The 26311-nt window shown below is 40.1% G+C and overlaps 4 protein-coding genes across 5 annotated transcripts; 3 read left to right on the top strand and 1 right to left on the bottom strand.

The window, feature by feature from the left end:
- Nucleotides 1-8677: 8677 nt before the first annotated feature.
- Nucleotides 8678-10681, top strand: LOC147859578 (actin). Of its 2 annotated transcripts, none has more exons than XM_087326034.1 (4): nt 8678-8772; nt 9063-9456; nt 9658-10271; nt 10453-10681. In XM_087326034.1, the coding sequence occupies exons 1-4, from the start codon at nt 8713-8715 to the stop codon at nt 10516-10518; spliced, it is 1134 nt and encodes a 377-aa protein (XP_087182160.1). In that variant the 5' UTR covers nt 8678-8712; the 3' UTR covers nt 10519-10681. The 2 variants fall into 2 exon arrangements, with proteins under 2 accessions (XP_087182160.1, XP_087182161.1); XM_087326035.1 differs by having other exon boundaries at nt 9058-9456.
- A 1018-nt stretch (nt 10682-11699) lies between these two features.
- On the bottom strand, nt 11700-13131 carry LOC147859577 (mitochondrial succinate-fumarate transporter 1-like). The gene is made up of 2 exons (XM_087325957.1): nt 12677-13131; nt 11700-12499 (listed from the first exon to the last, which is right to left on the bottom strand). The coding sequence occupies exons 1-2, from the start codon at nt 13097-13099 to the stop codon at nt 11957-11959; spliced, it is 966 nt and encodes a 321-aa protein (XP_087182083.1). The 5' UTR covers nt 13100-13131; the 3' UTR covers nt 11700-11956.
- A 1128-nt stretch (nt 13132-14259) lies between these two features.
- Nucleotides 14260-16051, top strand: LOC147859576 (small ribosomal subunit protein RACK1-like). Its single transcript, XM_087326050.1, has 2 exons — nt 14260-15152; nt 15793-16051. Exons 1-2 carry the CDS (start codon nt 14307-14309, stop codon nt 15892-15894), a joined length of 948 nt encoding a protein of 315 aa, XP_087182176.1. The 5' UTR covers nt 14260-14306; the 3' UTR covers nt 15895-16051.
- A 1834-nt stretch (nt 16052-17885) lies between these two features.
- LOC147859575 (adenine phosphoribosyltransferase 1-like) lies at nt 17886-20193 on the top strand. The gene is made up of 5 exons (XM_087325962.1): nt 17886-18031; nt 18175-18285; nt 19489-19731; nt 19819-19877; nt 19962-20193. The coding sequence occupies exons 1-5, from the start codon at nt 17962-17964 to the stop codon at nt 20013-20015; spliced, it is 537 nt and encodes a 178-aa protein (XP_087182088.1). The 5' UTR covers nt 17886-17961; the 3' UTR covers nt 20016-20193.
- The last annotated feature ends 6118 nt before the right edge of the window (nt 20194-26311 follow it).

Below are 26311 nucleotides of genomic sequence, written 5' to 3'. Positions count from 1 at the left end.
GCAGAGAAGCGGACTTTAAAAAGCTGCCACGTCCAGGTTGGAAGTCATAGACCGAGCAGGTGTAGAGAGAGAGAGAGTGTGTGTGTGTGTGTGTGTGTGTGTGTGTGTTTCCATGGCTGGATAATTTGACTCACGGTGCTAGCGTTCACATCTGACGTCCGGACAAATCCCCCAGGAAAAGCCAGACGCATCTTGAGAGCCGTGAAAACTTGCTCATAGAATGACTCGGCTTTACATAATGTCATGGGCCATGGCCATTGGCATTTACACTTAGTTAAAAGTAAAAGCTTTGGAGGCAGAGGCTATGAATGATCCCAAAAAAAACCAAATTATATTACCTCATGCACTCGTGTATTCTTGACACCCTTTACCAAAAGTACAGATCAGTAAAGCATCGATCACATCCAGACACTTGTTTGTCACTCTTGTTAATGTGCTCAGAGTCTCGGTGCCATTCTTGTATAATTTTATAAAGAATAAATGTGTTTTGGTAAGTAAGATTGGACAAGACCTCGAACTTGTCAAGTATAGTCCTCTACATCCGATTCTAATTCATGCATATGAGGACATGCAATTTTCCATTGAGACTCACCAAGCAATATCTAAACCTAGGACGCCCAATGCCCTCTGCCCTATATGTTTTCGCAATGTCACTACCACTATGCTCACAACATAAATTAAGACCTCACTATCATTAAGAATGTAATCTACTATCAAAACATGCACAATAAATTATCAACCATAGGCTAGATGGAAAGTTCGTGAATGTTTTGCATGTGTTTTTTATCAATTTTGTAGTCCATGTAATAATATACAAAACAAGCCTTGGAAAGTTAGTGAATGTTTTGCATGTGTTTTTTTTATCAATTTTGCAGTCCATTCAATAATATACAAAACAAGTCTTACTTTGTTTGGACTCTGGAGGGAAAAAAAGGTGAAAAGGGCAAAGAACTAGTTGGTTGTCCAAAATAATAGGATAATGTACAAAGCAAAAAGTGTGTCTAGTTAATTTGTTGTTTGTTGGGTGGCAAAAAAAAGTTCAAAGGGGAAAGTATTGAAGTCTTAGGTAATTGTAGAATATATTGGCAAATGTCTCATGGGTTTGTAAATCGTAATTAGCAACACTTGATGTCTTTGTCATCTAATCCAAAAGTGTCTGGAGCTTTGCATATTGATCAAGGAATACACGAGAGAGAATGACCAGTTTTCGAGGATATTAAACATGGAACACATTGATACCAACCCAAAAAAAGCATACTTTTGTGCACTAAGTCTTGACTGGAAGACTTTAGATGAATTGTCGGTTTACTATGAACAAGTTTGGTTCGCCAAATTTTACATTTGTAAGAAAGAGATTCAAATTACATTAAATGTGAATGCCAAAAGTCAAAAAGGGGAAACGAACATCTAGGTAACTAAACATCATAATAAGTTGATAATCTCTTTGTCAACGTGGAATTGATTGTGTTGAGCTTCGCAAATTGCTTGATCAATTCATGATAATCTAATATGATGAGGATATTCAACTATTGTAATTAAATATCATATAATTATAATCAGACAACCCTAGGCCAATTTGTGTGCTATAAGAGAGTCAAATCAATTAAAAACCTATGTATGAGATCTATCAAGGTTGTGTGCTTTGCTTTGCTTGTTGGTCTTGTGGTCATTGGCAAATGGGAGTTGGGCCCAACAGGACTTGTCTTCCAACCACTTCCAACTTTTCACCCTTGAAAATAATTTTGTTGACTACCATGTATAATTTCCTCATCACCAAATCCAATCCAATTAGGCAAACCACGTAGGCAAATAATAACCAATATTTATGTTAGAGGTAATCCAATTGGGCAAACCAACATTTCCCACAATTACCATAAAAAATTATATTAGAGGTAATCTAGAGGGTCACTTAATAACGCACAATCTCTTTGAAGTAGATAATGTGAGTTCTATTACGAAAGTAATAAAACTTGCAAGGAATCGTAGAACCCAACCAAAGTCTAGCAATTCCTTGATAGGATTTAGCACATCGTGGAATTCAAAGGTATGTAGAACACCAATCACATGTATTGTGGTCTTGTCCTAAAATTATGGAAATATGGCAGAGAGTATTAAGGTTGTTGATATTGATACATGCTAATTGTGTGGTCACTTGGGGTGCGGTTAGGTGGGGTATTCTAGAGGGTCAACTCTTGTTATATGAAAAGGAGGATATAGTGGAAGCTTTTCACATAGTTCCTCCTCATATACAAATGGTTCAACCTTTTATAAGTGACAGTTTGCAATTTAGGGATGATATTATATTGCGGTGTGCATGTGTGCCTTTGTGCCACCCTTTTAGCACACAGTTTTTAGGATGCATGTACCTAAGTTGACCCACCCTTTTAGCATACCCTTTTTAGCTAAGCCAACCCAAATGGGTACCTTTGTATAAACTATAAATTGAGTAAGAAGGATTTAACTAGGTTGGTTTTGATCTCTTATGTGCATTTCACATATTGGTGGAGAAGCGGGGCACCAGTCCCCCACGTCCAAGTATCCACCTCTTCCCCCTCACCTTAGGCTGCCCACTAATTTTTTGTCCCACAAGTTTCTCCGATCCCCTTCCTACATGATAGTCCTCCTATCCCCCACCCCAGCCAAGCCTAGGTGGCACTCAATCCACAGGAGCGATTGATCTCTATCCGCCTATAGCCCTCTTGTCCCCACCTCAGCCAAGTCTAGGTGGCCCTCAATCCACAATAGTGATTTATCTCTATCCGCCTATAGCCCTCTTGTCCCCCACCTCAGCCAAGTCTAGGTGGCCCTCGGTCCATAGGTGCGATTGATCTCTATCCACCTATAGCCCTCTTGTCCCCCACCTCAGGCAAGTCCAGGTGGCCCTCAGTCCACAGGAGCGATTGATCTCTATCCACCTATAGTTCTCTTGTCCCCCACCTCTGCCAAGTCCAGGTGACCCTTAGTCCACAAGAGGGATTCTCTATCCGCCGATTGCTAGCTCGTTTTCCGTCACTAGCCCCGTCCAACTATTATGTAATCAGGGTCGCCAGTTCCACGGGGATGTCCTCAACGTCATTCTAGCTTAACTAGGTGTCCAATAGGTGTTTACATCCTCATACCATCCTCAGACCAATGGCCGCACTGAACACCTCAACAAAACCCTCAAGCAGGAGGTTGTTGCACGAATCAACCCTTTTAGAGCACTCTATGGGTGTGATCCTCACCTCCCACCAGAATTGTCCATTGACGTCCATTCTGAACCTGCCAACATGCCACCCTAGGCCCATATTCTGACCCCCATCCTTTCCCCATGTTGTAAACCTCCTCGTTTCTCTCAGGGGGGGTAATGTGGTGTGCATGTGTGCCTTTGTGCCACCCTTTTAGCACAGCCTTTTTAGTATGCATGTACCTAAGCCGACCCACCCTTTTAGCATACCCTTTTTAGTTAAGTCAACCCAAATGGGTACCTTTGTATAAACTATAAATTGAGTAAGAAGTAAGGATCTAACTAGGTTGGTTTTGATCTCTTATGTGCATTTCACAATATGGAAGACAATTTCATCTATTTTGATGTGGGTAATTTGGAAAGTGCGATGCGCATCAATGTTTGATAATGTCACTCAGGATTTGTTGTTATAATTGTTGAATTTTGGTTGTTACTTGTTCATACATACGTGGTCAGTATGAAAGTTTCACAGTCAATGTTGATGCCATTTTCAGGAAGCAAATGCATTTTAAAAGGATATGAACCTCTATGCTCATTTTTAGGGAAGATTGAGATCGCATATTTTGGATGTATACTGTTCCAGTGATTTTGGGAAACAATGTTTACTAACTTTGTTTATGGACATTCTGTTGTTACAGATTTTGGGTGCTATAGGGTTCATTGAATGCTCAATTGAAGTTTGGGAGGAGTAGACGATAAATTTTTTGGAGATATGGTGTACAAATATGTGTTGTTCTTGCATATACACATTAAATCGACTATGAGAAATGGCACTGGAAAGTTGCTGCTACGGCTGACTATGCTCAACAAATCGGCTATGATGAGAGTACAAGGGAATCGGTCAAAAACTTAAAACAGGGAAAGAAGAACATTATGGTATCAACACTGAAAAGAGAAAAGAAGAGAATGTCAAAAGAAGATTTCAATGTTGTGTCATTTCTCAAAGCTTGTGCTTGGTGGAAGGATCTTTGTGAAGATTCTAGAATACATGCATATGTTGTGAGAAAAAGGGTTGCTGGAAAAATCTCATATATAGCAACAGTTTTGATCAGCATGTATGTTAAATGTGGTGCTCCTTTGAAAGCACAAAAACAGCTTGGAAAGTTGTCAAACTGAAATGTTATATTGTGGAATGGAGTGATAACTACATGTGTACAACGATTCTGATGTCCAAAGTATTATTTCAACCATCTCTCATCGGCATGGAGGCTGCAAATATCCATGAATCAAAAATGTTTTTAGGTCCCTTTCTCCTCAAGAATGGATGGATGAATTTATGGTTGGCATTAGCTTTGTTTTGGTGGTGTTCTTCTCACCGAAACAACCATCAATTTTTGTATTGCTTATGATTTTATAATACTAGGGTGTATCTTTTGTTTGAAAAAAAGAAAAGTTGATGCATTTCCATTTGCATACACAATCGCGGATATTCCCTGCCTTTGCAACTATGATATGTACCTCCCTCCTCGAGAGTTAGGGTTAGGGTTTCCCAAGAGAATTTGGTCCATAAATATAATCCAATGGATATATCCTCACCTTTGTAGCTGAGATATGTATTATGTACCCTCACGGAGTTAGGGTTAGGGTTGTTTGAGAGAATTTGATCCACAAATATAATGTGATCGATATGTTAGGAATAAATATACAAAACATGTGCTATCACAAAACTAACCAAACACTTCAATAAGTGTCTCATGGTTTAAGGGAAAGTTCATAGATTATCTAATGATTGTGGGTAACAAAGGCACCAAGATCAAATAATTACTTGTGTCTATATACAAAAGAGCATGAAATGAAATGCATGCACATGATCAAATTTTTGCAGATTAACAATTTTGCAAACTTTGACAAAATGCATGGCATTTGGGTTACAAAACATGCACATGTCCAAGACCCTATAAAATTGGAGAGGCCACATTCGTAAATGTGATTGAGATCATGGTTGCTAAATAGCAGTCATTGTTAGCAGAATCACGTCTTCAACTCAAGTAAGTGCATTAGTAACAAATTGGAGAACTACAATGATACAATGAATGGGGGTGCATTATCAAATGAACTCGTTTGATTTTGCATTGTATCCTCATCACTTAATTCCTTTAGTTGGACCTAGGAATTGGCAAGAGTTCGGTTTTGAGTTAACCGGTTTAAGAGTTTTCAAAAGTAAAACAAACTAAACCCTAAACTTGTTAAGGCTTAATTGGCCCAAATAGGTTTGGCGAGGTTCAAGCTAAATTGAATTGACCTCAAACCAACTCTAATAGGAAGCTTGCGCCGCGTCTAAACCAAGTTGAGCCGAACAATTTAAAATGGTTGAATGGCCTGATTCTAGTTGAACCAAACCGTTGTCGAGTCCTAATTGGACCTAATTGTTACACTAGTTCAAATATGTTACTCTTAAATAAATCAATAATTATTGCATAAGAAACAAGGTGTCTCAATTAAATAGATAATTGATAAGTAAAACAAACTAAAGTTAACCGGTTTAAGAGTTCGGTTTTGAGTTAACCGGTTTAAGAGTTTTCAAAAGTAAAACAAACTAAACCCTAAACTTGTTAAGGCTTAATTGGCCCAAATAGGTTTGGCGAGGTTCAAGCTAAATTGAATTGACCTCAAACCAACACTAATAGGAAGCTTGCGCCGCGTCTAAACCAAGTTGAGCCGAACAATTTAAAATGGTTGAATGGCCTGATTCTAGTTGAACCAAACCGTTGTCGAGTCCTAATTGGACCTAATTGTTACACTAGTTCAAATATGTTACTCTTAAATAAATCAATAATTATTGCATAAGAAACAAGGTGTCTCAATTAAATAGATAATTGATAAGTAAAAACATATATTAGTTATAGTTGTATAATTATGACTAATTAATGTAGAAAAGCTACTTGGAGGAAAGTGGCTCTTATTGGATTGAGAGGGAAAGAACGAGGACCAAAAGGTAACCCAAAGCAGCATACCCAAAGACATTTTTTACATTAGAATTCTTTCCCTTTTTTACAAGCAAGAAACCATAATGGGCTCCTTTCACATTATAAGCTCATTGTCCATTAGTGGCAGTTATCCGCAAATTATGATATGACCATCTCTCTTATCTATGTTTGACTCATGACCCATATTCTAGGTTGGAAATATTAAACCGTATATGGATGTTAAAAGTAAAGAACATGACATGATTTCTCTTAGCACTTGGCCTTATCTTGAGCAAACACCCATATATCTTGTGCCTTGTCCTCTTTACTTCTCGTTTGAAGTCCAATGGACTAAACACCACAAATTTGAGGAAAATAAAAAAATGTAAAAAACAATATGGTTACGCGTGGTATATGCAACACATATAATCTAAGTGCTCTCTTTTGTCTCTCAAAAAGCGAATCGGGTACAAGTAATCTAACGTAATGTTTGTAATCATGTTGTAACATGTAAGCTCACAATTCCTTTAACTTTGTTGAAGAAATCCCAAAACAATGCACTCAATGATTCATTTGGTTAATTAGTAATTGGTATGTGGTTTGTAAAATGATTCAAGCGGTTTTTCAAAGTCATTATGGTAGTGGTTACATGCTCTTTTGGGCTTGTTATTTTATTGGTGTTTGGAACTCTTTAAGGTTGGGATTATCAATGTTGGTAATGGCCCATGGGGAAGAAATTTTTGTTTACTATTGACTAGGACCAAGGTTTCATTGTGATATTTTCACAACACCCAACGAGTAACATAAATGAATTGAATTGAAGTCTTAAGTACTAGCATAAACAAACATTTTGATGATAGAATATTGGCTTAGATTTTGCACGCCATGCCATGGCAGTTGCATTGGCACTTTGATGCTCTGAACTTGTTGTGTCATTGCCTTAAAAATGGATTTATGTATGTGTATGACCATGAGGATTTGTGCAAGATCTTTTGACTGTGGATCTTGTCATCGACGTAAATGCTGCATGTCAAAAATGTTGTGTATCCAATGAAGGAGATCTCCTCGTAGCTCAAAAGTTTATACTATAGCATTAAAGCCTTCATCCATATATGCTTGCAATACTAAAAAATCACCTTCAAACTATTGTGATATCAATTCTCTAGAAAATTTCTGTTTTAAGTACATATGTAGAGGAAATAGGGTCTGTTTTGAGTATGTCGAGGAAATAGGGAAAAGGTTTGATGCGCGCACAAACACACACACACACACACCCCATTCACATTTCCATACATGTACACAGACCAAACGACACTGAAATGCATCCACATGCACATGAATGTACACATATACATATGAATGTTCATCAACATCCACATCCACATCCACACACACATAGACACACTCAAATGCATCTACACGAGCATGGCCGTGCGCTCATGTACATACAAATGTCCATCCACATCCACATGCACATCTACACTCACTCACTCACTCACTCAAATGCATCCACATGCACATGAATGTGCTCATGTACATACAGATGTCCATCAACATGCACATCCCACATCCCACATCCCACATCCACATACACTCATACACTCATACACGTACACATACACATACACACACATACACATACACATACATATACACATACACATACGCCCTCGATCTTATGTGTGTGTGTGTGCAGCAAAAATAATGTGGTGCAAAGAAAAGAAAAGAATTAAAATAAAGAGAAGATCACCACCTCCTTTGTCTTTTGAACCAGCAGCTCACCTTCCCCTCTTCTTCTTCTTCTTCTTCTTCTTCTTCTTCAAAAACAAAACTCACCACTTATAACCTCGCCATCGCCACCATAAATCTCTCGTTGAAACCTCTCGGGTAAATATTTTCTTCTTCTTCTCATCAATCTCCGTTTTCATCACCATTCTTTTCCACGTTCTACCCTGTTCTCTTCGTCCATTCATCTTATGCTCTCCCATTTTCTCTTCGTTAAATCATCTTTCCTTCACTTAATGTCCTTACTTGTGCGCGCGCGCACACACACACACACACACACACACACATAAATGGTCAATGAATTTTGAGCATTCACATGCTTGCATGGTTTTATGAGACCGATACAGAAAGTCATGGATTTTATCCATTGTTTCACGTGCAAATGTGTGCCCTGTATTGTTATACCATCAATAATCTATTTATATGCACACATCGGAGGTAATTGGTTTGTCATACTCCTTTTGCATATTTGATGGTGCTACCAAATCGTCTGTCCCTTAACAAATATTTCGTGGCTGCTTGTTATCAAGTCACACTACCATACAGCTGATCATGTGCAAATGCATGCTAGGTAAGACGTCTTTTAAGGGCGTTTTACATATTGGATGGTGTTTCACGATCCAGGAGAGTTCAAATGTTTGAATGAGGATCTATATGGAATCATATAGATTAATTGCTAGATTATTCTGACCTATATGCCTCTTATCGTCTTTGTAAAATTGTTGTGGCTTGTCTCATATTTGAACACATTAAGACACATTGATGTGATCCTAGGTGTTCATCTGATTTAAAGCAATGGGGGATGCAGAAGAAGTGCAGCCACTCGTGTGTGATAATGGATCTGGGATGGTCAAGGTATGTACCATTTTTAAATTCTTATCCCAAAACTGGAAACGATTGTAGATCACGAATATATAAATGAGAGAGAATGATTATGGCATTTCTCATTTTCAACTCTACAACAGAACATTGGAAAAGATAATAGTGCATTTATAAACATTTAAGGATTGTATTCATATGTTTGGATGTAACACGTAGTAACCAGATGATATGGTTTATTTCTAAGGTAGTTCCAAGTCTTTTATGAAATCAACTCAGTATTGTTTCTAAATCCTGGATATTTACGATTTGGTGTAAAAGGATAGGCTGGATTTGCTGGTGATGATGCTCCTCGGGCGGTATTTCCAAGTATTATTGGCCGTCCAAGACACACGGGTGTCATGGTTGGTATGGGGCAAAAAGATGCATATGTTGGCGATGAAGCCCAATCCAAGAGGGGTATATTGACCTTAAAATATCCAATTGAGCATGGGATTGTGACAAATTGGGATGATATGGAAAAAATATGGCACCATACCTTCTATAATGAGCTCCGAGTTTCACCTGAGGAACATCCGGTCTTACTAACTGAAGCGCCTCTTAATCCAAAAGCCAATAGGGAGAAGATGACTCAAATAATGTTTGATACATTCAATGTGCCAGCGATGTATGTCGCTATCCAGGCTGTGCTTTCCTTGTATGCCAGTGGAAGAACTACAGGTGCGGTATTCTTTCCTATGTTTTTCTTCGTAAAATGTGCATTCAGCCATATGATAAGATAATGAACCTAAGCTCAGTGTTATTTTTATAGGCATTGTGCTTGATCTTGATGATTTTGTGAAATAATATTACCCTATTGTCTTTCATTGTGCATCTATTCATGTATATGGAATTCATTAAAGCTTATTGTGATGATTATAGGTATTGTGCTGGACTCTGGTGATGGTGTTACGCATACTGTCCCTATCTATGAGGGTTATGCATTGCCACATGCAATCCTCCGTCTGGATCTTGCAGGCCGAGACTTGACTGATGCTCTTATGAAGATTCTTACTGAGCGTGGGTATTCATTTACGACCACGGCTGAGAGAGAAATTGTGAGAGATATGAAAGAAAAACTTGCTTATGTAGCTCTGGATTATGAACAAGAGCTAGAAACAGCAATGCTCAGCTCCTCCTTGGAAAAGTGCTATGAATTGCCTGATGGACAAGTAATTACAATTGGTGCTGAACGTTTTAGATGTCCAGAGGTTTTGTTTCAGCCCTCACTTATCGGTATGGAAGCTGCGGGTATCCACGAAACAACCTATAACTCTATCATGAAATGTGATGTGGATATTCGTAAAGACTTGTATGGGAATGTGGTGCTTAGTGGAGGGTCTACTATGTTCCCTGGGATTGCTGATCGTATGAGCAAAGATGTTACAGCCCTTGCACCAAGCAGTATGAAGATCAAAGTGGTGGCACCACCGGAAAGAAAATATAGTGTCTGGATTGGAGGTTCGATTTTGGCATCTCTTAGTACATTTCAACAGGTAATCAACACCTTCAATTTGATTTTCCCCTGTAGTTTGTGTCTTTTTTATTTGTGCAAGTGTGATTGGCATGTCCATTTAGTTTGCATGTTTGTTTGCCAATTTGATGTCTATATGTGTTTTCCATATTCGTGTGTTACTGAAGTTTCCATAATAACTTTGTGTGTTTTTTGTTTCCTAGATGTGGATAGCTAAATCAGAGTATGATGAATCTGGTCCCTCTATTGTCCACCGGAAGTGTTTCTAGATGGACCAGTGATTGTTCAAATTTGATCTTAACTTAAGAGGAGAGGTTTTGTCTACTATACTGAAGGAAGCAAAGATTGTATATGCACCTTTTTTATGCTAAGGCAAGCAAATGTGTCGAGGCAGTTGCCAGAAATAAAATTTTGTATCTCTCCTTTACTCTATATATGACCTATGTATGCAAGTTTAGTTAGAGAGTAAGCAAGCAAATGTGCCCTCATTTCATAGCTGGGCAGCTAATCATATTAGTCTTTGCCCTCTTTGAACTTGCATGGAATGGAAATTGTTGCTCAATTGATGATGAGCGTCAAATGCACATCCAAATCATGGAATGAATAATGAATGCGTGAATTATGGTTAGAAACTTACTTGAAGAGAATTATAACTTGCAATTTTGATCAAATCAAATGTAGAAGGGAATAATGCCACATTGACCAATAGAGAATGCATGAGAAATATGTGAAAGTGAGACCTACAAAGGTAGAAGGTTATGTGCATTGCAAAGATGAGGTTGATCCTACTTAAAACCAGAGAAAGGCTCTATTTGAAACGCAAAAATGGATGCTCAAGTTTGAGGGAGGTCTCAAATTTAGTGAAGAGTGTAAATTTTTGTCACTAAAATATCATGCTAAGTTTAGCTAGCGTTGAAGTAGTTTTACAAGTTAGTTAAGAGTGTTTAGTACACTTGCAAGCTCACATAGAGTGTGTAGAGTACCTTCACATAAGTTTAACTAGAAAGTTGAAGTACATTCACACAAGTTGATCCCAAAAAAAGGTAGGGCCACCTTTTGTGCTTGATTATGGTTCATAAGAGGAAATACTAGAATTTTTTGGTATGGGGGAAGACAAATGATTTGCTAGGTAATAGTAATTGATCGACTAAACTTTATTATCATGCCCAGAATACACAATATTTAAGGTCGATTGGTTATAAATTATAATAATGGATGCTAGGCACACAGATCAATACAGCCTCAAGTCACATTAGTTTGATTGTAACAATTGACATTCACAAAGCACTGAATTGGAGTGCATTTTGTTTTTAATTTTCAATAAAAACATACTTTGAGAGAAATTTATACTAGTACCACCATATGTTAAGTGCTCACAAAATCATGTCATATATAAAACAAACAACCAACTGTTCATACTTTAGTTCATTTCAATAATATGGAAACAAGTTTTATTGTAATTCATAAACAACTTTTGTACAAATTCCCTCTTTGCTTAGAAACGAGGTTTCGCCAATACATGATAAACTCCTTGCCAATAAGGCATGCCAAAATATGTACAAATCATGCAGCAGTGGTGAATAAACTGAGATCTAAGTAGGGATATCCAAGAGATCTACTTTGATCATGACAAACTTGGTAAGCCCTAAATTCTAAAATCCGGCCTATAGATTGGCATTATGGAGGATACTGGGAAGGTCACACAAGTCAAGATACTTTACTTCTCATCCTAAGCTTACTTTCATACAAGCCAACAACTTGATCAGCCACGGTCCACATGATGGCTTGACCCGGAGGTATCTTCAATACCCTAGGAAGAAGCCCTTTCCACAAGGCCCTTAAGCCTTCGACCTTGTAAATACCTAGTAGTGCATCACACATGCCTTTGTAACATGGACAATGATCTCTCCTTTGTGCCATTAGTCTTGTTTTGACAACATCAAAGGGGCCAGTAAAAATAGGGCCAATAAATCCAGCAAAGAATCCAGAGACCATGGATTGCCATGGCTGAAGTGTGAAAGCCTCATCACCATCAAGCTTTCCCCAAAGCAAAGCATCAAAAGAGCTCTTTGATGTGAACATCATGGCTTGATTTATACCATTCCTCATCATAGTAGGGGTTGCCCCTGCCCAAAGCCCCATTACACCTTCCTCATAAACTATTCTGGAAGCACAATGAAATGGCCCTTTGTAGTAGACTAAGCATTGAGAAGATGATCCTCTTTGTTGCTGAAGCCTGATCTTCACAACCTGCTCTTTTCCGAAATAGCAAACTCATTTAGATGTTTTCAAAAGATGCAACAACAATTTCATATAACATATATATATATATATATATATATATATATGTATGTATGTATCTGGATAGAGAGAATAGAAATTAGAATAGAGATTTTATCATCCATGATGAGGCCAATCGAGAGAGACCTCGCACGGAGTGACAATGAGAAGAGCTTCGAGAACACCTGCGCCGAAGCCTGATATGATTTTGTGGGCAGTCCGGAGGTTGCCAGTGAGAGGGTCTCTGAAGAGTGATTGGAGGAAGGCATTGGTGCCCATCCTAAGGGTGTGCTTGAGGACCAAATGAGTGGAGTAAGGAGTAAGGCCTTTCCACAGAGATCTTGTTCCTTCGTGTCTTATCATAGACTTGGCACAACCCATAATGCTTTTGTATTGGCCCCTGCTATCTAGCTGTATGCGAGTCTTGATGGAGTCCATAGGTTGCATACAGCATGCCTCTGCTGCACCTCCTAAAGAACCTGAGATGGCCTTCACCAGTGGAGGTGTAAACATCTTCTCCTTCTCATCCCTACATTCATTCATCGATCTGGTTGATGAAGAAGAATCCATCCATCCATCTATCTCTATTTATCTATCTATCTACCTATACATGACATACTTATTCATTATGCATGCTACACCTGTCTTTCTATCTATTTATACCCACACACATACATACATGGATGATGATGATGATGATGCATGGAAGCTTTTTTGACATACTTTACTTCTTCATTATGCATTCGATTATCAATCAATCTATCCATTCATACATAAATGACATGTACTTCTTCATTCTTGGCAGCTTGATTGTTGCAGGGGGGGAAGATTTCTCCTAGATAAGATTTCCGATACCTTCCTTTACAAGGAGGCAACTCTTATGTTAGATGGAATATACACAGCTTATGTGTAGAACTAACTAGCATATCAAGCTAAATAAAGACTATATTTGTATAGAGATAGAGATTAGTAGGAAATGGCTGACCCCACCCATGGTGCCCCTAGAATGGTGAGGAGGCACTACTACTCATGAATTGGGGATGCCTTGTGTCCGTTCCGTCCGATTAACGTATCTCTCGCCTCAATGGAATTGGGGTCTTCGAATGGTGAACAATGAACATAACACTCTTGCCAAAGTTAACTCCCCTTGCTCTTTCTTTCTAAATTCCCAAATATAATCCCCATGTTTTGTCATGCATTACTATAGTTGCGCTTTCATTGTAATGTGTTGCGGCCTGCCCCGATAGCATATCAGAGTCTGTTGTTTAGAGTGGGTCGACTATGGTAATTACTAATTAGTTTGTTTCATTGGTTATTACATTGGTCTGTTGATCAGTCATCCAACGGATTATCATTTAGAAAAAAAAAAATGCCACTTTATTTATCAACATGTTCATTGCAAACGAATGAAAACTCATTTAACTCATTCAAATTATCAAGGAGGTAATCAAAACAAAAACCGAGTGCCATGCATTTGAGCAAATCGTATTTGATTCAATGTAAAAAAAAGAAGCAGAGGGGTATGATCGTAAATATAGAAAACGAAGAGAGAGAGGGGTATGATCGTAAATATCGAAAACGAAGAGAGAAAAAAAAAATGTAAGGAGCAAATTCATGCGTCCCCGAAGAGGAAGGATCTGTGGACAAGTGTGAAACCGCAGGTATGAATTAGGGTTTTGGAAAAACGTATTTGCTCTTTCCTTCCTTCCTTCCTTCCTTCCTTCCTTCCTCTTCTGTTCGTTCTCTGTCGCCTTCTCTGCAGACAGATCGGAAAGCCATGGCGGAAACTCTAACCCTTCGAGCCACTCTCAACGGCCACAGCGACTGGGTCACCTCCATCGCCTGCCCCATCATCGACTCGGACATGATCGTCTCTGCTTCTCGAGACAAGTCTCTTGTTGTCTGGTCCCTCACCCGTGACGAAAGCTATGGCTATACGAAGAAACGTCTCACAGGTCATGGCCACTTCGTACAAGATGTTGCCATCTCTTCCGATGGGCAGTTTGCTCTTTCAGGCAGCTGGGATGGAGAGCTTCGTCTGTGGGATCTCAACTCCGGTGCCACGACCCGCCGCTTCACTGGACACTCTAAAGACGTTCTGAGCGTTGCCTTCTCTGCAGACAATCGTCAGATCGTTTCCGCCTCAAGGGATCGATCCATCAAGCTTTGGAACACTCTCGGAGAATGCAAATATACTATCCAGGACGGAGATGCACACACCGGCTGGGTATCATGTGTTAAATTCTCACCTGTTACTGCGAATCCTATCATTGTTTCCGGTTCCTGGGACAAATCTGTGAAGGTGTGGAACCTTACGAACTGTAAATTGAGGACAAACCTTATAGGGCATACTGGCTATGTTAACAGTGTTACTGTATCTCCTGATGGATCGCTGTGTGCGAGCGGGGGAAAAGATGGAGTAGCTATGTTGTGGGACCTTTCTGAAGGGAAACGGCTGTATTCTCTCGATGCCGGGGATATCATTCACTCTCTTTGCTTCAGTCCTAACAGGTATTGGTTGTGTGCTGCCACGCAGTCTTGTATCAAGATATGGGACTTGGAGAGCAAGACTGTGGTTGAAGAATTGAAACCGGAGTTCACGAGTGTTGGCAAGCGTTCACTGGTAAATTATATCTCTTCATAGATAGATCTATTGTGTCTGTTTTTTAATATTTCAACCTCTCAAATCAGGAAGTCAAATATGAAAACAAGCCTTATTTCCAGTGCATGCCTTTCGTCATAGATTTAAGGAGAAGTAGCTTTATTTCCTTTGCATGCATTTCTTCTTAATAGATTGAAGTAATTAAACAATGGCATGATAAACTACTTTGTTTTTATCCTTAAATATACATTAAATTATATATTTTTTCCGAAATTTAGTAATATTGAATATAAAAGCTTCTGCTATAAATATTCATGAGAAGTGTGGAGTGATTATAGAAAATAATGCGGTTTAAATCTGTGCATATAACCTTATTATCATTGTGTAAGAACTATTATCTTGGCTCAAAGAGTGGAAATATAATAAATTATATATTAAGCATGGTACTCATGGAAAATATATATTGTAGTGAAATGATGTACAAAAATATGTTCAAATTCTATTTATAAAGCTGTCATATCCGAATTGGATGTATTTGTTTTATCACAAAATGAGAAGTTGATTTCATGTTTTTGTATGAGTGTTGTTTGAACGGAGAATGTATATGGTCTGCAGTCCATTGTCTACTTTTAAGAACTTCTCTTAAATTTGTTTCTTTCAGGAGCCATACTGTGTGAGTTTAAATTGGAGCGCGGATGGAAGCACCTTGTTCTCTGGTTACACAGATGGTGCCATCAGGGTCTGGACTGTTGGGAGAATTTGAGATTGAAAGTTCTTTTTGCTTCATTTTGATTAGATGTTTTCTAGGTATATCTCGTTGTTAGGTGGGCTGTGCCAGTGTATGTCTCATCTTTGTCCTTGTCATTTGACAAGAAAGAAATCCTGTTTCAGTCATTACAAATTTTGATCGCTTTAGTCAATATTCCTTGAGATTTTATTGATATGTTTATGGGAAATATAAGGTTACATCAGATGGATCGTATACTTAATCAATTGAGGGATGTGGATGTAATGATTCCAAATGTTTTTGATCGCTGTATGTAGTTTTGGAAATGAAAGGGTTATTGGTTATTTTTATTTGAAATGCCTATGTATAAACTATGTGAAAGATTTTGATATATTCTAGTTTCTTAACTCAGGGATTGAGGAGGCCTATCTGGGTTATGATTTAATTTCTCTTCAGTCTTTTAATGGTTTTATTATTATTATCAAACTTTAGTTGGGTATTACTCATTCAAATTTTGATTTGTTCAACATATGTTATAAACTCCGAAGTGTTGTTTTAAAAAATATTTTTCTCATTTCTTTTTGAAGTACTGAGGTAGATCTATCTTCTTGTTAAAGATAGGAATGGTAGTTACAATTGAAATGAAACCACTTTACGGTATAGGTATAGTCCTTCGTACACATGTTGGAAAACTGTCAAAACATTGAGGTTAATAATTTGTGTTTCAACAGGTTTCCATTTTGAGAGCAATTCCCATTGTTCAAATTGGCCTTTTGAAGGCGTTAATGTAACATACTAGTGCAGACACTGATAGTGCAACTGCTTTGGCCACAGCTTCAATTGAGCTGATAGTGACAACTAGCAAGGAAGTAATATTCCATTTTTACTTGCACTCTTCTTATGCTTCCTCACTACCTTCGGGGCTTGAATCTGAATATTGAAAATTACTACAAATATGACCCATGCATCAAACAAATAATGTAATAGTTAACTTTAGAATTTTAAAATGACTCTACATGAATGGTTGCATTTTAGTTAGCAGTTTGGCGATCTCAGAACCATTGACAATAGTTTCATCAAATGTATCCTTTCTAGGCCATCTCTCACATGGTAGAAGGTTGATCTTGTATATCGATATCCTTTAAAATCCTCCTTACAGGCCTTCTCTCTCGTGTGGTGGAAGGTTGATCTTTTATAGTATTGTGAGTCTTACCCCTTGTTTTTGCAGGAGTACAATAATGGCCTACTTGGTGAGATATTGTACTCCTATACCTATCTAGAAATATGACGAGCTTATGTCCCTTGGACAAATACTATATATATGTTTCCAAATTCACATAATCGTGATTCGTGTCATATATTCCAGTGCTTTGTAGTATTTATACATCTTAGTGCTAGTTATGTTGGCATTAATACGTGGATTACATCAGTAATCATAGTGAATTACTCTTTATCATGATGGTAATTGTTTATTAGCTGGCTTGTCCTATAGTGGACGTGCCCATCCAAAGTAATTCTGCCAAATAATAAATATATGAGTTTTTTTAATCATGGATTCATGTGTATGAACTTAATAATTCTGGAAATGCGAGGATATGAGCACAATGTTTAGCCTTGAATGCAGATTATTCCATGTGCCTAATTTTGAAACACATGCCTCGCCCATGCAGACTATTCACATTCACATTAGTCTTGTGATGGATTGACTATACATACTAATGTGTGGGCTCATTTTGTGAAGTCATTGGTATAGTTTAACTATAGAATGAAGGAACGTAGGCATTATTTGGGGAAATAAAAGGAAACCTAACCTAACCCTAACCCTAACCCTAACCCTAACCCTAACCCTAACCCTAACCCTAACCCGGCACCCGCGCCTCGGGTATTGCTTCCATTCGTGTGTGTGTGTGAATCCTCTTATTCGTGTGTTTGTGTGTGTGTGAATCCTTCCATTCGTGTGTTTGTGTGAATCCTTCCATTCGTAATGCTTTTCCACTACGACATCGGTTACTGTTACTGTTACTGTTTATTTAGTCTTCTTCTTCCACCAAGTCTTCTTTTCTGCAGGTCTCTTCTCTTCCCACTCCATCTTCTTCCTTCACTATGGCGTCAGATCCTCGCCTTGACCGTATCGCCAAGTCCATCAGAGTCATTCCGGATTTCCCCAAACCAGGTGCTCTCAGACTGAACCTGCAATCTTTTCTTGTCTGTTTTTTGTATCAAGATGCGTCTTCAATCTCTTACTCGTCTTTTGTTCATCCCCAAATTCTTCCACTCTCTGATTCGCAGCTTAAGTTCGCTTTCTTGTGTGCATAGGTATTATGTTCCAGGATATAACTACTCTTTTACTGGATCACCGAGCTTTCCAGGATACCATAGACTTGTTCGTTGAGAGATTCAAAGACAAGAACATAAGTGTAGTCGCAGGTATGTCTGTTTAACGTCATTTTTCGTATTTTCTTTCTCTTCTGTTTAGGCAATTCTTTTAAGAGACACAAGAAGCTTCTTCCAAATGCATACCGCTAAAGGCATTTACTTTGTGGAAAAAGCACACACATGTGCGAATTTTTCCAAAGAAATGGTCATTATTAAATGCAAAGACATATACATCTACGTATATGTATAGATCCAGTTTTATTTTTTCGTAGCTTCTAGGCTCTGTCTTTACCTGTATATCTGGTTGACATGGCAAATATCTTCACTGAGTGGGTGTCTGGAGAAAATAATCTCGGTTTCGTTCTTCACTAATTCACCTTTTTCCTTTATATGCTGGGTTCCCTGTTTTATACGTTAGGTGATAGGAAAGTTTCCACGTCTTACCTCAAATATATGTGAAAAATGTCGAAAGTTTATTTACTTCAATTGGATTTCTGTTGAATATTTCTAACCGGAAAGCTCAGAATTTGAACAATGTGAGAACTGTGTCTAGAATACTTGAAAAAACTGACACTAGATGGATGAGGTATTAACTAGTACAACGTAACGCAAGATCAAGAATGGATGGGGTGTATTGTCTTCTGATTGAGGATTGTAGGAACCCGGTAAAAAAGGGGGTTGTAACTTTTGAGAAATAATTTCTCATGATAATTCTCATATATCATCCCACTTGCAGCTTTCCTATTTCGCAAAGTGAAATTACATTGCGCTTTGCGTCTCTAAAATTGCTGTATTGTAAGCTACAGAGTAGAATACTGTTTGAGAGAGAGATAAGAGAAAGTGATATTGTGAATGTGTATATATATAGTGACATGCAAATATCAATGCACCTCTACATAAAGAGCGATGACGTTCGTTTTTTAATGTCATTGGGATGGCAAAAACATGACGTATGGGACCCAAGAAGAATGTTACAAGAGCTAGCTCAGCAAAGGCCATTCCCTTTTTTCTTTAAGTATAGTGCTTGTTGAGTTTATGTGAGGCCATCATATTGTAAATTACATTTTCTGGCATTCTTGTTCCACCTGGTTGTGAGTGCATCAACAAGGCATGATTCAATGCAATTATGACCATATCATTAGTAGGTACCATATTATATCTTTCTCAGAGCATTTATTTGTTGTATATCATCCTAGGTAAGAGAGAGAGAGAGAGAGAGAGAGAGAGAGAGAGAGAGAGAGATTATAAATACAGGAGTTGAAGCTCGGGGCTTTATTTTTGGACCACCTATTGCATTGGCTATTGGTGCTAAGTTTGTTCCTCTAAGAAAACCCAAAAAACTCCCTGGTGAAGTGATTTCCGAGGAGTATACACTGGAATATGGAACAGACCGTATAGAGATGCATGTGGGTGCAGTTGAAACAGGTGATCGAGCTCTCATTGTCGATGATCTCATTGCAACTGGTGGTACTTTGGGTGCTGCCATTAAATTACTTGGTAATATTGATTTATTTTTACTTGTTCCTCTTCTCTTTGAGTGTTGAAATTTAACTTACATTCTAGTGGAATGCATTATCATGTTAGAGAGGGCTGGAGCTGAAGTGGTAGACACTGCATGTGTGATTGAGTTGCCTGAACTAAAGGTCAGTTACAAGTTCACAATTTCTCAATCTAGATTTTTGACCCTTTTTCTGATGTGCTATTCTATTGTTTTCCCTGATTTGTAGGGAAGAGAGAAATTGGGTGGTAAACCACTTTTCATTTTGATTGAATCAGAGTAACACTCCTTTTCATTGAATCAGATTAACAATCCTTTTGGTTGAAAGACACAGCTCTAGGTACAATTTCCTGGTGTACTAATAATTATTCTTAAATGATGAATTGGTAAATTGATTTGATTTGAAACTATAGAAGTAAATGTTATCTGTATATTGATTGAGAAATAATATCTTTTGGAGGCAGAGTCAGCCTATGAGAGCATATCTATTAACCCACAATGTCTATACTAAATGCCAGTAGGGTGAATCAATATCCAATGTCTATTGTGTTTTGAAAGAGATAGATATAGATAGATAGATAGATAGATAGATCGATCGAATGGTCATCATCATCATTGTTGTCGTTGTCGTCGTCATCATCCTTATTACAGAGACATCCCTATGTAAGGTTTTTTCGATGGTCCAAGATTTCCCAAATAAATACTCTCTCATGAGAGTTCTTTTCCTCTACATCAATCAATTTGCTTTAATTATAATTGATTAAACTTGGACTTTTCAGTGATTAAATTTATGTGGAAATTAGCTGCATGCTATGAAACGACTAACTAATCCATCATGTGCACATGCTTTGGAAATATTGAGTAGCTTGAGATAATTTGTGGTCCACAATTGTGCGTTGTCATGTAGGAACCCATGATGCTTGTTCAAATAATTTGTCTCTTAGTGAGTTAATCCACCACTAATGGAACGACATTGAGACTTATGGAAAATGTTCAACTAGCGTAATGGCATGGCAATGTTGGAAGACTTGAGGTCAAGAAAGGCCAATGAGAGCATACAAAACATTATTTCGAAAGAATGACTTGTCATGGCAATTGGAAGTTTCATAATATTTATGAGAATACTTGGCTCTTGAGTAAGAAGCATGACCTAGAAAAATATGGTATAAGACATGTTAAGCAAAATCATCCAAACAAGTAATTGAAAGTCGAAGCAAAAGACAATGCTGAATCAGAAATGGAAAATAAAGTAAAGGAATTTTATTTGAGACAAGAACAAGAGTTGCAAGATTATGTTGAAGACTAATGTTGCATTAGAATGATACCACAAACTAATAATGAATATTATCCCTTGAGCTATGGATAATAACAATTTTGCTGTCAATGCATGACCATTAATTCATGTGAATGCATTTCGTTTAAAATAATGTTATAAACATGATATGGTTGAGGTGGTCAATAGTGTGAGACATCCCAAAATGTACCAAAAGTTCCCCAAGGATAGGTAGAACACTTCAAGAACTAATGCCATTTTTCAAAAGAATCTATAATGGCTAGAATTTTATTGTTATGAATCCCATAATTTTTTCCAAATACAAGAGAACTCATGGGAATATGAGCTATCTCAAATTAGAGCTTTTGGAAATAGGAGGATTCGTCCAAGTATGAGCCCACATTGATTACTTTGATTGATTGTGAAAGCATTAAGGTTTATCAAATTTTGATATCTCCAACCTAGGATGATTGGTTAGATTGCGAGTTCTATAATTTGTATGTGACAATAATTAACTTTTAAGATCTCCTTTGAATTTCTTAACTAGCAACAATGTACTTATTAGGGAATACGCCATGTTTGTGATAGTCTACAACAAAATTGCACAAAAAATTAAGACAAGGAAATATGAGGTAAAGAATCATAAATTAATGGAAATCTTGCCACTAATTAGAAAATTTTATTGCCAAAAAACTAATTGCTCAAAACCAGAAATTCAAATCACATGAACAATGAAAACCTAAATTGGTTCTTCACACTCAAATACAAAAGGTAGAGTTCAAATGCTTAAGGTTTGAGCTAAAGGCTTAAGACGAGGTTAGGGTTTACGGGAGAGAAGAAAGTTAAAGTCCCAACCTTTAAAGTAAAAATATGAAGAACCCCCTATTAAAAAGCTCATAGCTTTTGTAAGTTGCATGTCATACACATTTTAGTTCTATAGGAGGTGTAAAGTTTATTTTTTGAAGCTTCCTAAGGTTTTCTAAGACATGTTTCATGAATTTTTCTAACAAAAATCAAGGTTGTCGTAGTTCAAACTGTGCAAGCGATGTATGACATCTCATATGATCATGACAATATTGTGCACAAAATTTTAGCAACTAAACGACTCCATTTTGTAGCACACATTTACATTGGGAGCTCGATCAAAATCCCATGTTGTCTACATCCAACCCAAGTAGTAGTCATGTCCGCGGTTGCTAGGATGTTCAGAGATCTATTGAGTGCATCCAAACTAGAAAAAAACATCGGTTGGTGAGTTTCAAACCAAGCTGCATTTAGAGGTCTCAAGTCTTAGTTTGTGGAGTAGCCCAACAATGCATAATCTAGAGTGAACTACGAGCCAAGCACATCTTGACATGTGTTGGGATTACGGTCCCTCCGGATGGGATGGTCGGATGTCCGGAGATGAATGACGACAAGCCCGGTTGCGGTTTCGGAACCGGATGATGAAGACCCCGGCTTCGGAGCCGGATGACGAATGTACCCGGAGAGAGATCCGGATGCGGGGACATATCTGTGAATATGTTTGCCAAGGGCCCTTGAGGCTATAGTTGTAAATAGACCTAAAGTCATATGTGTATAAATATGACTTAGGGCAAACAGTTTTGACGTTGCTACTCATTTTTCTGTTTTTCCACTCAAGAGGAGTGAAGAGAGAGCAGCCGTGAGAGAGATAGAGCGTGAGAGAGGAAGAGGTCGACGCCTCTGTGTAATTCCGCCGCCTGTGGCGAGGACAGCGAGCTCAAGGTCGTCGCCTTGCAGCTCGCCATTGTATATTTCTCTGTGCATAGTTTTGGTTCGGAGTCTTGTACTCCCGTGGTTTTTCCCGTACAGGGTTTTCCACGTTAAATCGTGTGTCCACTTATTTACCTTTGCATTTCCCATTTTCTGCAACAACGATTCGTGTGTTTCCTTGGTTGTGGCCGAGAGGTGAAGTTTGGAAAGTGTCGATTATTTTTCCGCGATTATTTTCCATCAATTTGGTATCAGAGCAGGCTGCTGCAGAAAATGGAAGGCGGCGGCAGCGGGCAGCCGGGGATGATGGTGCTGAATGCGCAGAATTACGCCGACTAGAAGATCAAGATGGAGGATCTTCTGATTGTTCGGGACCTGTACGAACCGATTGACAGGTCGGAAATACCGAAGGGGGTACTTGAGTCGGAATGGAGGCTTCTGAACCGGAAAGCCGTTGCAACCATTCGGCAATATGTCGACGTGAGCGTTCTACAACATGTGGCGAACGACATCAACGCATATGAGATGTGGCGGAAGCTGTCGGGCCTCTACGAGAGGAAGAACGCGTTGAACCGGACCTCCCTGATGAGGAAGATAGTGAACCTCAAGTACCGGGACGGCGAGAGTATGGTGGAACACGTAAGCACGTTCATGGGATTCGTGAACCAGCTTGCGGCGATCAAGTTCCCGCTGGAGGATGCAATGCAAGCCATCATTCTGATGTGTACATTGCCGGAAAGCTGGGAGAACTTGGTGGTGACTCTCAGCACCTCCTGCACGGAAGATAACTTGTCCCTACAAACGGTAAAGACAAGTATTTTGAACGAAGAAGCGCGTCGGAGAGATAAAGAACCGGCCTCCGACTCGAAGGCGCTGCTTACCGAATCGGAACGGGGAAGACAATGGAACCGGAGTCCGCAAAGACGGGAGAAGTCGGGGACCCGGTCGCAGTCAAGAGGAAGACCCACATGCTTCCACTGTGGGAAGCCGGGGCACTTCCGGAAGAATTGTCGGCATTACCGAAAGGACAACGGAGCCGACGACACCGATTCGAAGAAGTCACCGGAGAGAAACGGTGCATACCGGGGAGTCACGGACCGGAGAGGTCCGGATCAGCGAGGGCAGGACCGGAAAGGAACGACGGCACTCGCGGCAAGTGAGGAAGAAATCATGCTCATCACCGAAGAAGGTGAACTAAACATTGCCGGCGATGAGACGACCTGGGTGGTCGATTCCGGAGCATCATTCCACCTGACCCCGGAGAGAAGATACTTCTCATCCTACACAGTCGGTGAGCATGGCTATGTTCGGATGGGAAATGAAGGTACGTGCCGGATTGCCGGCATAGGAGACGTGTGGTTGACAACCTCGACCGGATGCAAAATGCTGCTGAAGGATGTCCGATACGTTCCGGAGGTTCGACTGAACCTGATTTCGGCCGGGAGGCTAGACGATGAAGGCTACACAGGTAGCATCCGGAACGGCGTAATGAAGTTCAGCAAGGGGAGCCTGATAGTGGCTCGGGCCCGGAAAGTCAACACACTGTACCTTATGAATGCCCGGTTGTGTCCGGAAGAGTTGAACGTGGTAGCCGACACTGCCGGTGAGCTGTGGCACAAGAGACTGTGCCACATGAGTGAGAAGGGGATGAAGAGGCTTGCAGAAGACAACCTTATTCCAGTGAAGCATGTGCACCTGGAGAAGTGCACCGATTGCCTGGCCGGTAAGCAGAACCGAACCTCTTTCCACTCAAGGCCACCGACGAGACGTAGCGCACCATTGGAGTTGGTGCACACTGATGTGTGTCAGGTAGAAACGAAGTCACATGGCGGAGCCCAATACTTCGTAACATTCATAGATGATCATAGCCGAAAACTGTGGACGGCACCGCTGAAGACAAAGGACCAAGTGTTGTGCGTCTTCAAAGAACTCCACGCGAGAGTGGAAAGGGAATCCGGCAAGAAGCTGAAAGCGATACGAGCGGATAACGAAGGGGAATACCGGGGGCAGTTCGCGGAGTATTGCCGCTCGAAGGGAATCCGGCTCGAGTTTACTGTGCCGAAGACGCCGGAACTGAACGGGCTGGCCGAGAGGATGAACCGGACCATAATGGAGAGGGTCCGGAGTATGCTGGCACATGCGGAATTACCCAAGGGGTTTTGGGCTGAGGCGATGTCGACGGCGACATACGTGATAAACAGATCACCCTCAGTACCTTTGGACGGAGATACGCCGCAGAGAGTGTGGACCGGTAGGGAAGTATCCTACCGGCATCTGAAGGTGTTCGGGTGTCTCGCATACGTGCATGTGGCAAAGGACCGGAGAGGAAAGCTAGATCCAAAGACCCGGCCATGCATATTCCTCGGTTACGGCGATGACGAGTTCGGCTACAGAGTATGGGACCCGGTCGACAAGAAGATATTCCGGAGTCGTGATATCATCTTCATGGAGAACAAGACACTCGCCGACTGGGAGTCGGAGAAGAAGATGAAGAGCTCCAAGTCGACCGGTGAGGATAAACTCTACGAGGAGCAGTCCCGACTGGCAAGGGACCGGTTAACACTCGAAGATCCGGCCGAAGACGGTGAAGAAACAGAACCGGCCGAAGAAGATGAAAATGATATCGGAACCGGCCCCGATCCCGAAATGGATTCGGATGAAGAAGAATCGGAAGAACCGGTTACCGAAGCTCCGGAACGGAGATATCCTCTAAGAGAGAGAAGGGCTCCCCGGAGATTTCCGGAACCAGAGCACGTGCTGCTAACCGACGAGGGGGAGCCGGAGAGCTTTGAAGAAGCGAAGCATGACACCCATAGCCGCAGGTGGTTAAGTGCCATGCAGGAGGAGATGGATTCCCTGCATGAGAACCACACATATGAACTTGTGGAGTTGCCGAAAGGAAAACGGGCACTCCGTAACAAGTGGGTGTTCAAGCTGAAACCGGGAGATGCCGGAAACCCCCCGAGATACAAAGCCAGGATCGTGGTGAAGGGGTTTCAGCAGAAGAAGGGCGTCGACTTCGACGAGATATTTGCCTCGGTAGTGAAGATGACCTCCATCCGGACGGTGCTGAGCATAGCGGCAAGCATGGACCTCGAGATAGAACAGATGGACGTGAAGACGACATTCCTTCACGGTGACCTCGAAGAAGAGATCTACATGCAGCAACCGGAAGGATTCGAGAAGAAAGGGAAGGAGCACCTGGTATGCCGGTTGAAGAAGAGCCTTTACGGTCTGAAGCAGGCTCCCCGGCAATGGTACCGGAAGTTCGACTCCTTCATGACAGACGAAGGGTACCACAAAACGCAGTCCGATCACTGCGTGTTTGTGAAGAAGTTCGAAGGAGGAGACTTTCTAATACTCCTCCTGTACGTGGACGACATGTTGATCGTCGGACGAGACCGGGTCAAGATACGGATGCTGAAGAAGGCTCTTCACCGAACCTTCTCAATGAAGGACCTGGGTCCGGCGAGGCAAATACTAGGGATGCACATCATCCGGGACCGGAAGAAGAAGCAGTTGTGGCTGTCACAGGAGAAGTACGTGACAAAGGTGCTTCACCGGTTCAACAT

The sequence above is a fragment of the Azolla caroliniana genome, unplaced genomic scaffold (assembly GCF_043228905.1).
Source record: "Azolla caroliniana isolate FFs.n. ecotype wild unplaced genomic scaffold, voAzoCaro1.0.p SCAF_10, whole genome shotgun sequence".
Taxonomy (NCBI): Eukaryota; Viridiplantae; Streptophyta; class Polypodiopsida; order Salviniales; family Salviniaceae; genus Azolla; species Azolla caroliniana.
This window is presented reverse-complemented; position numbering and strand designations above follow the sequence as displayed.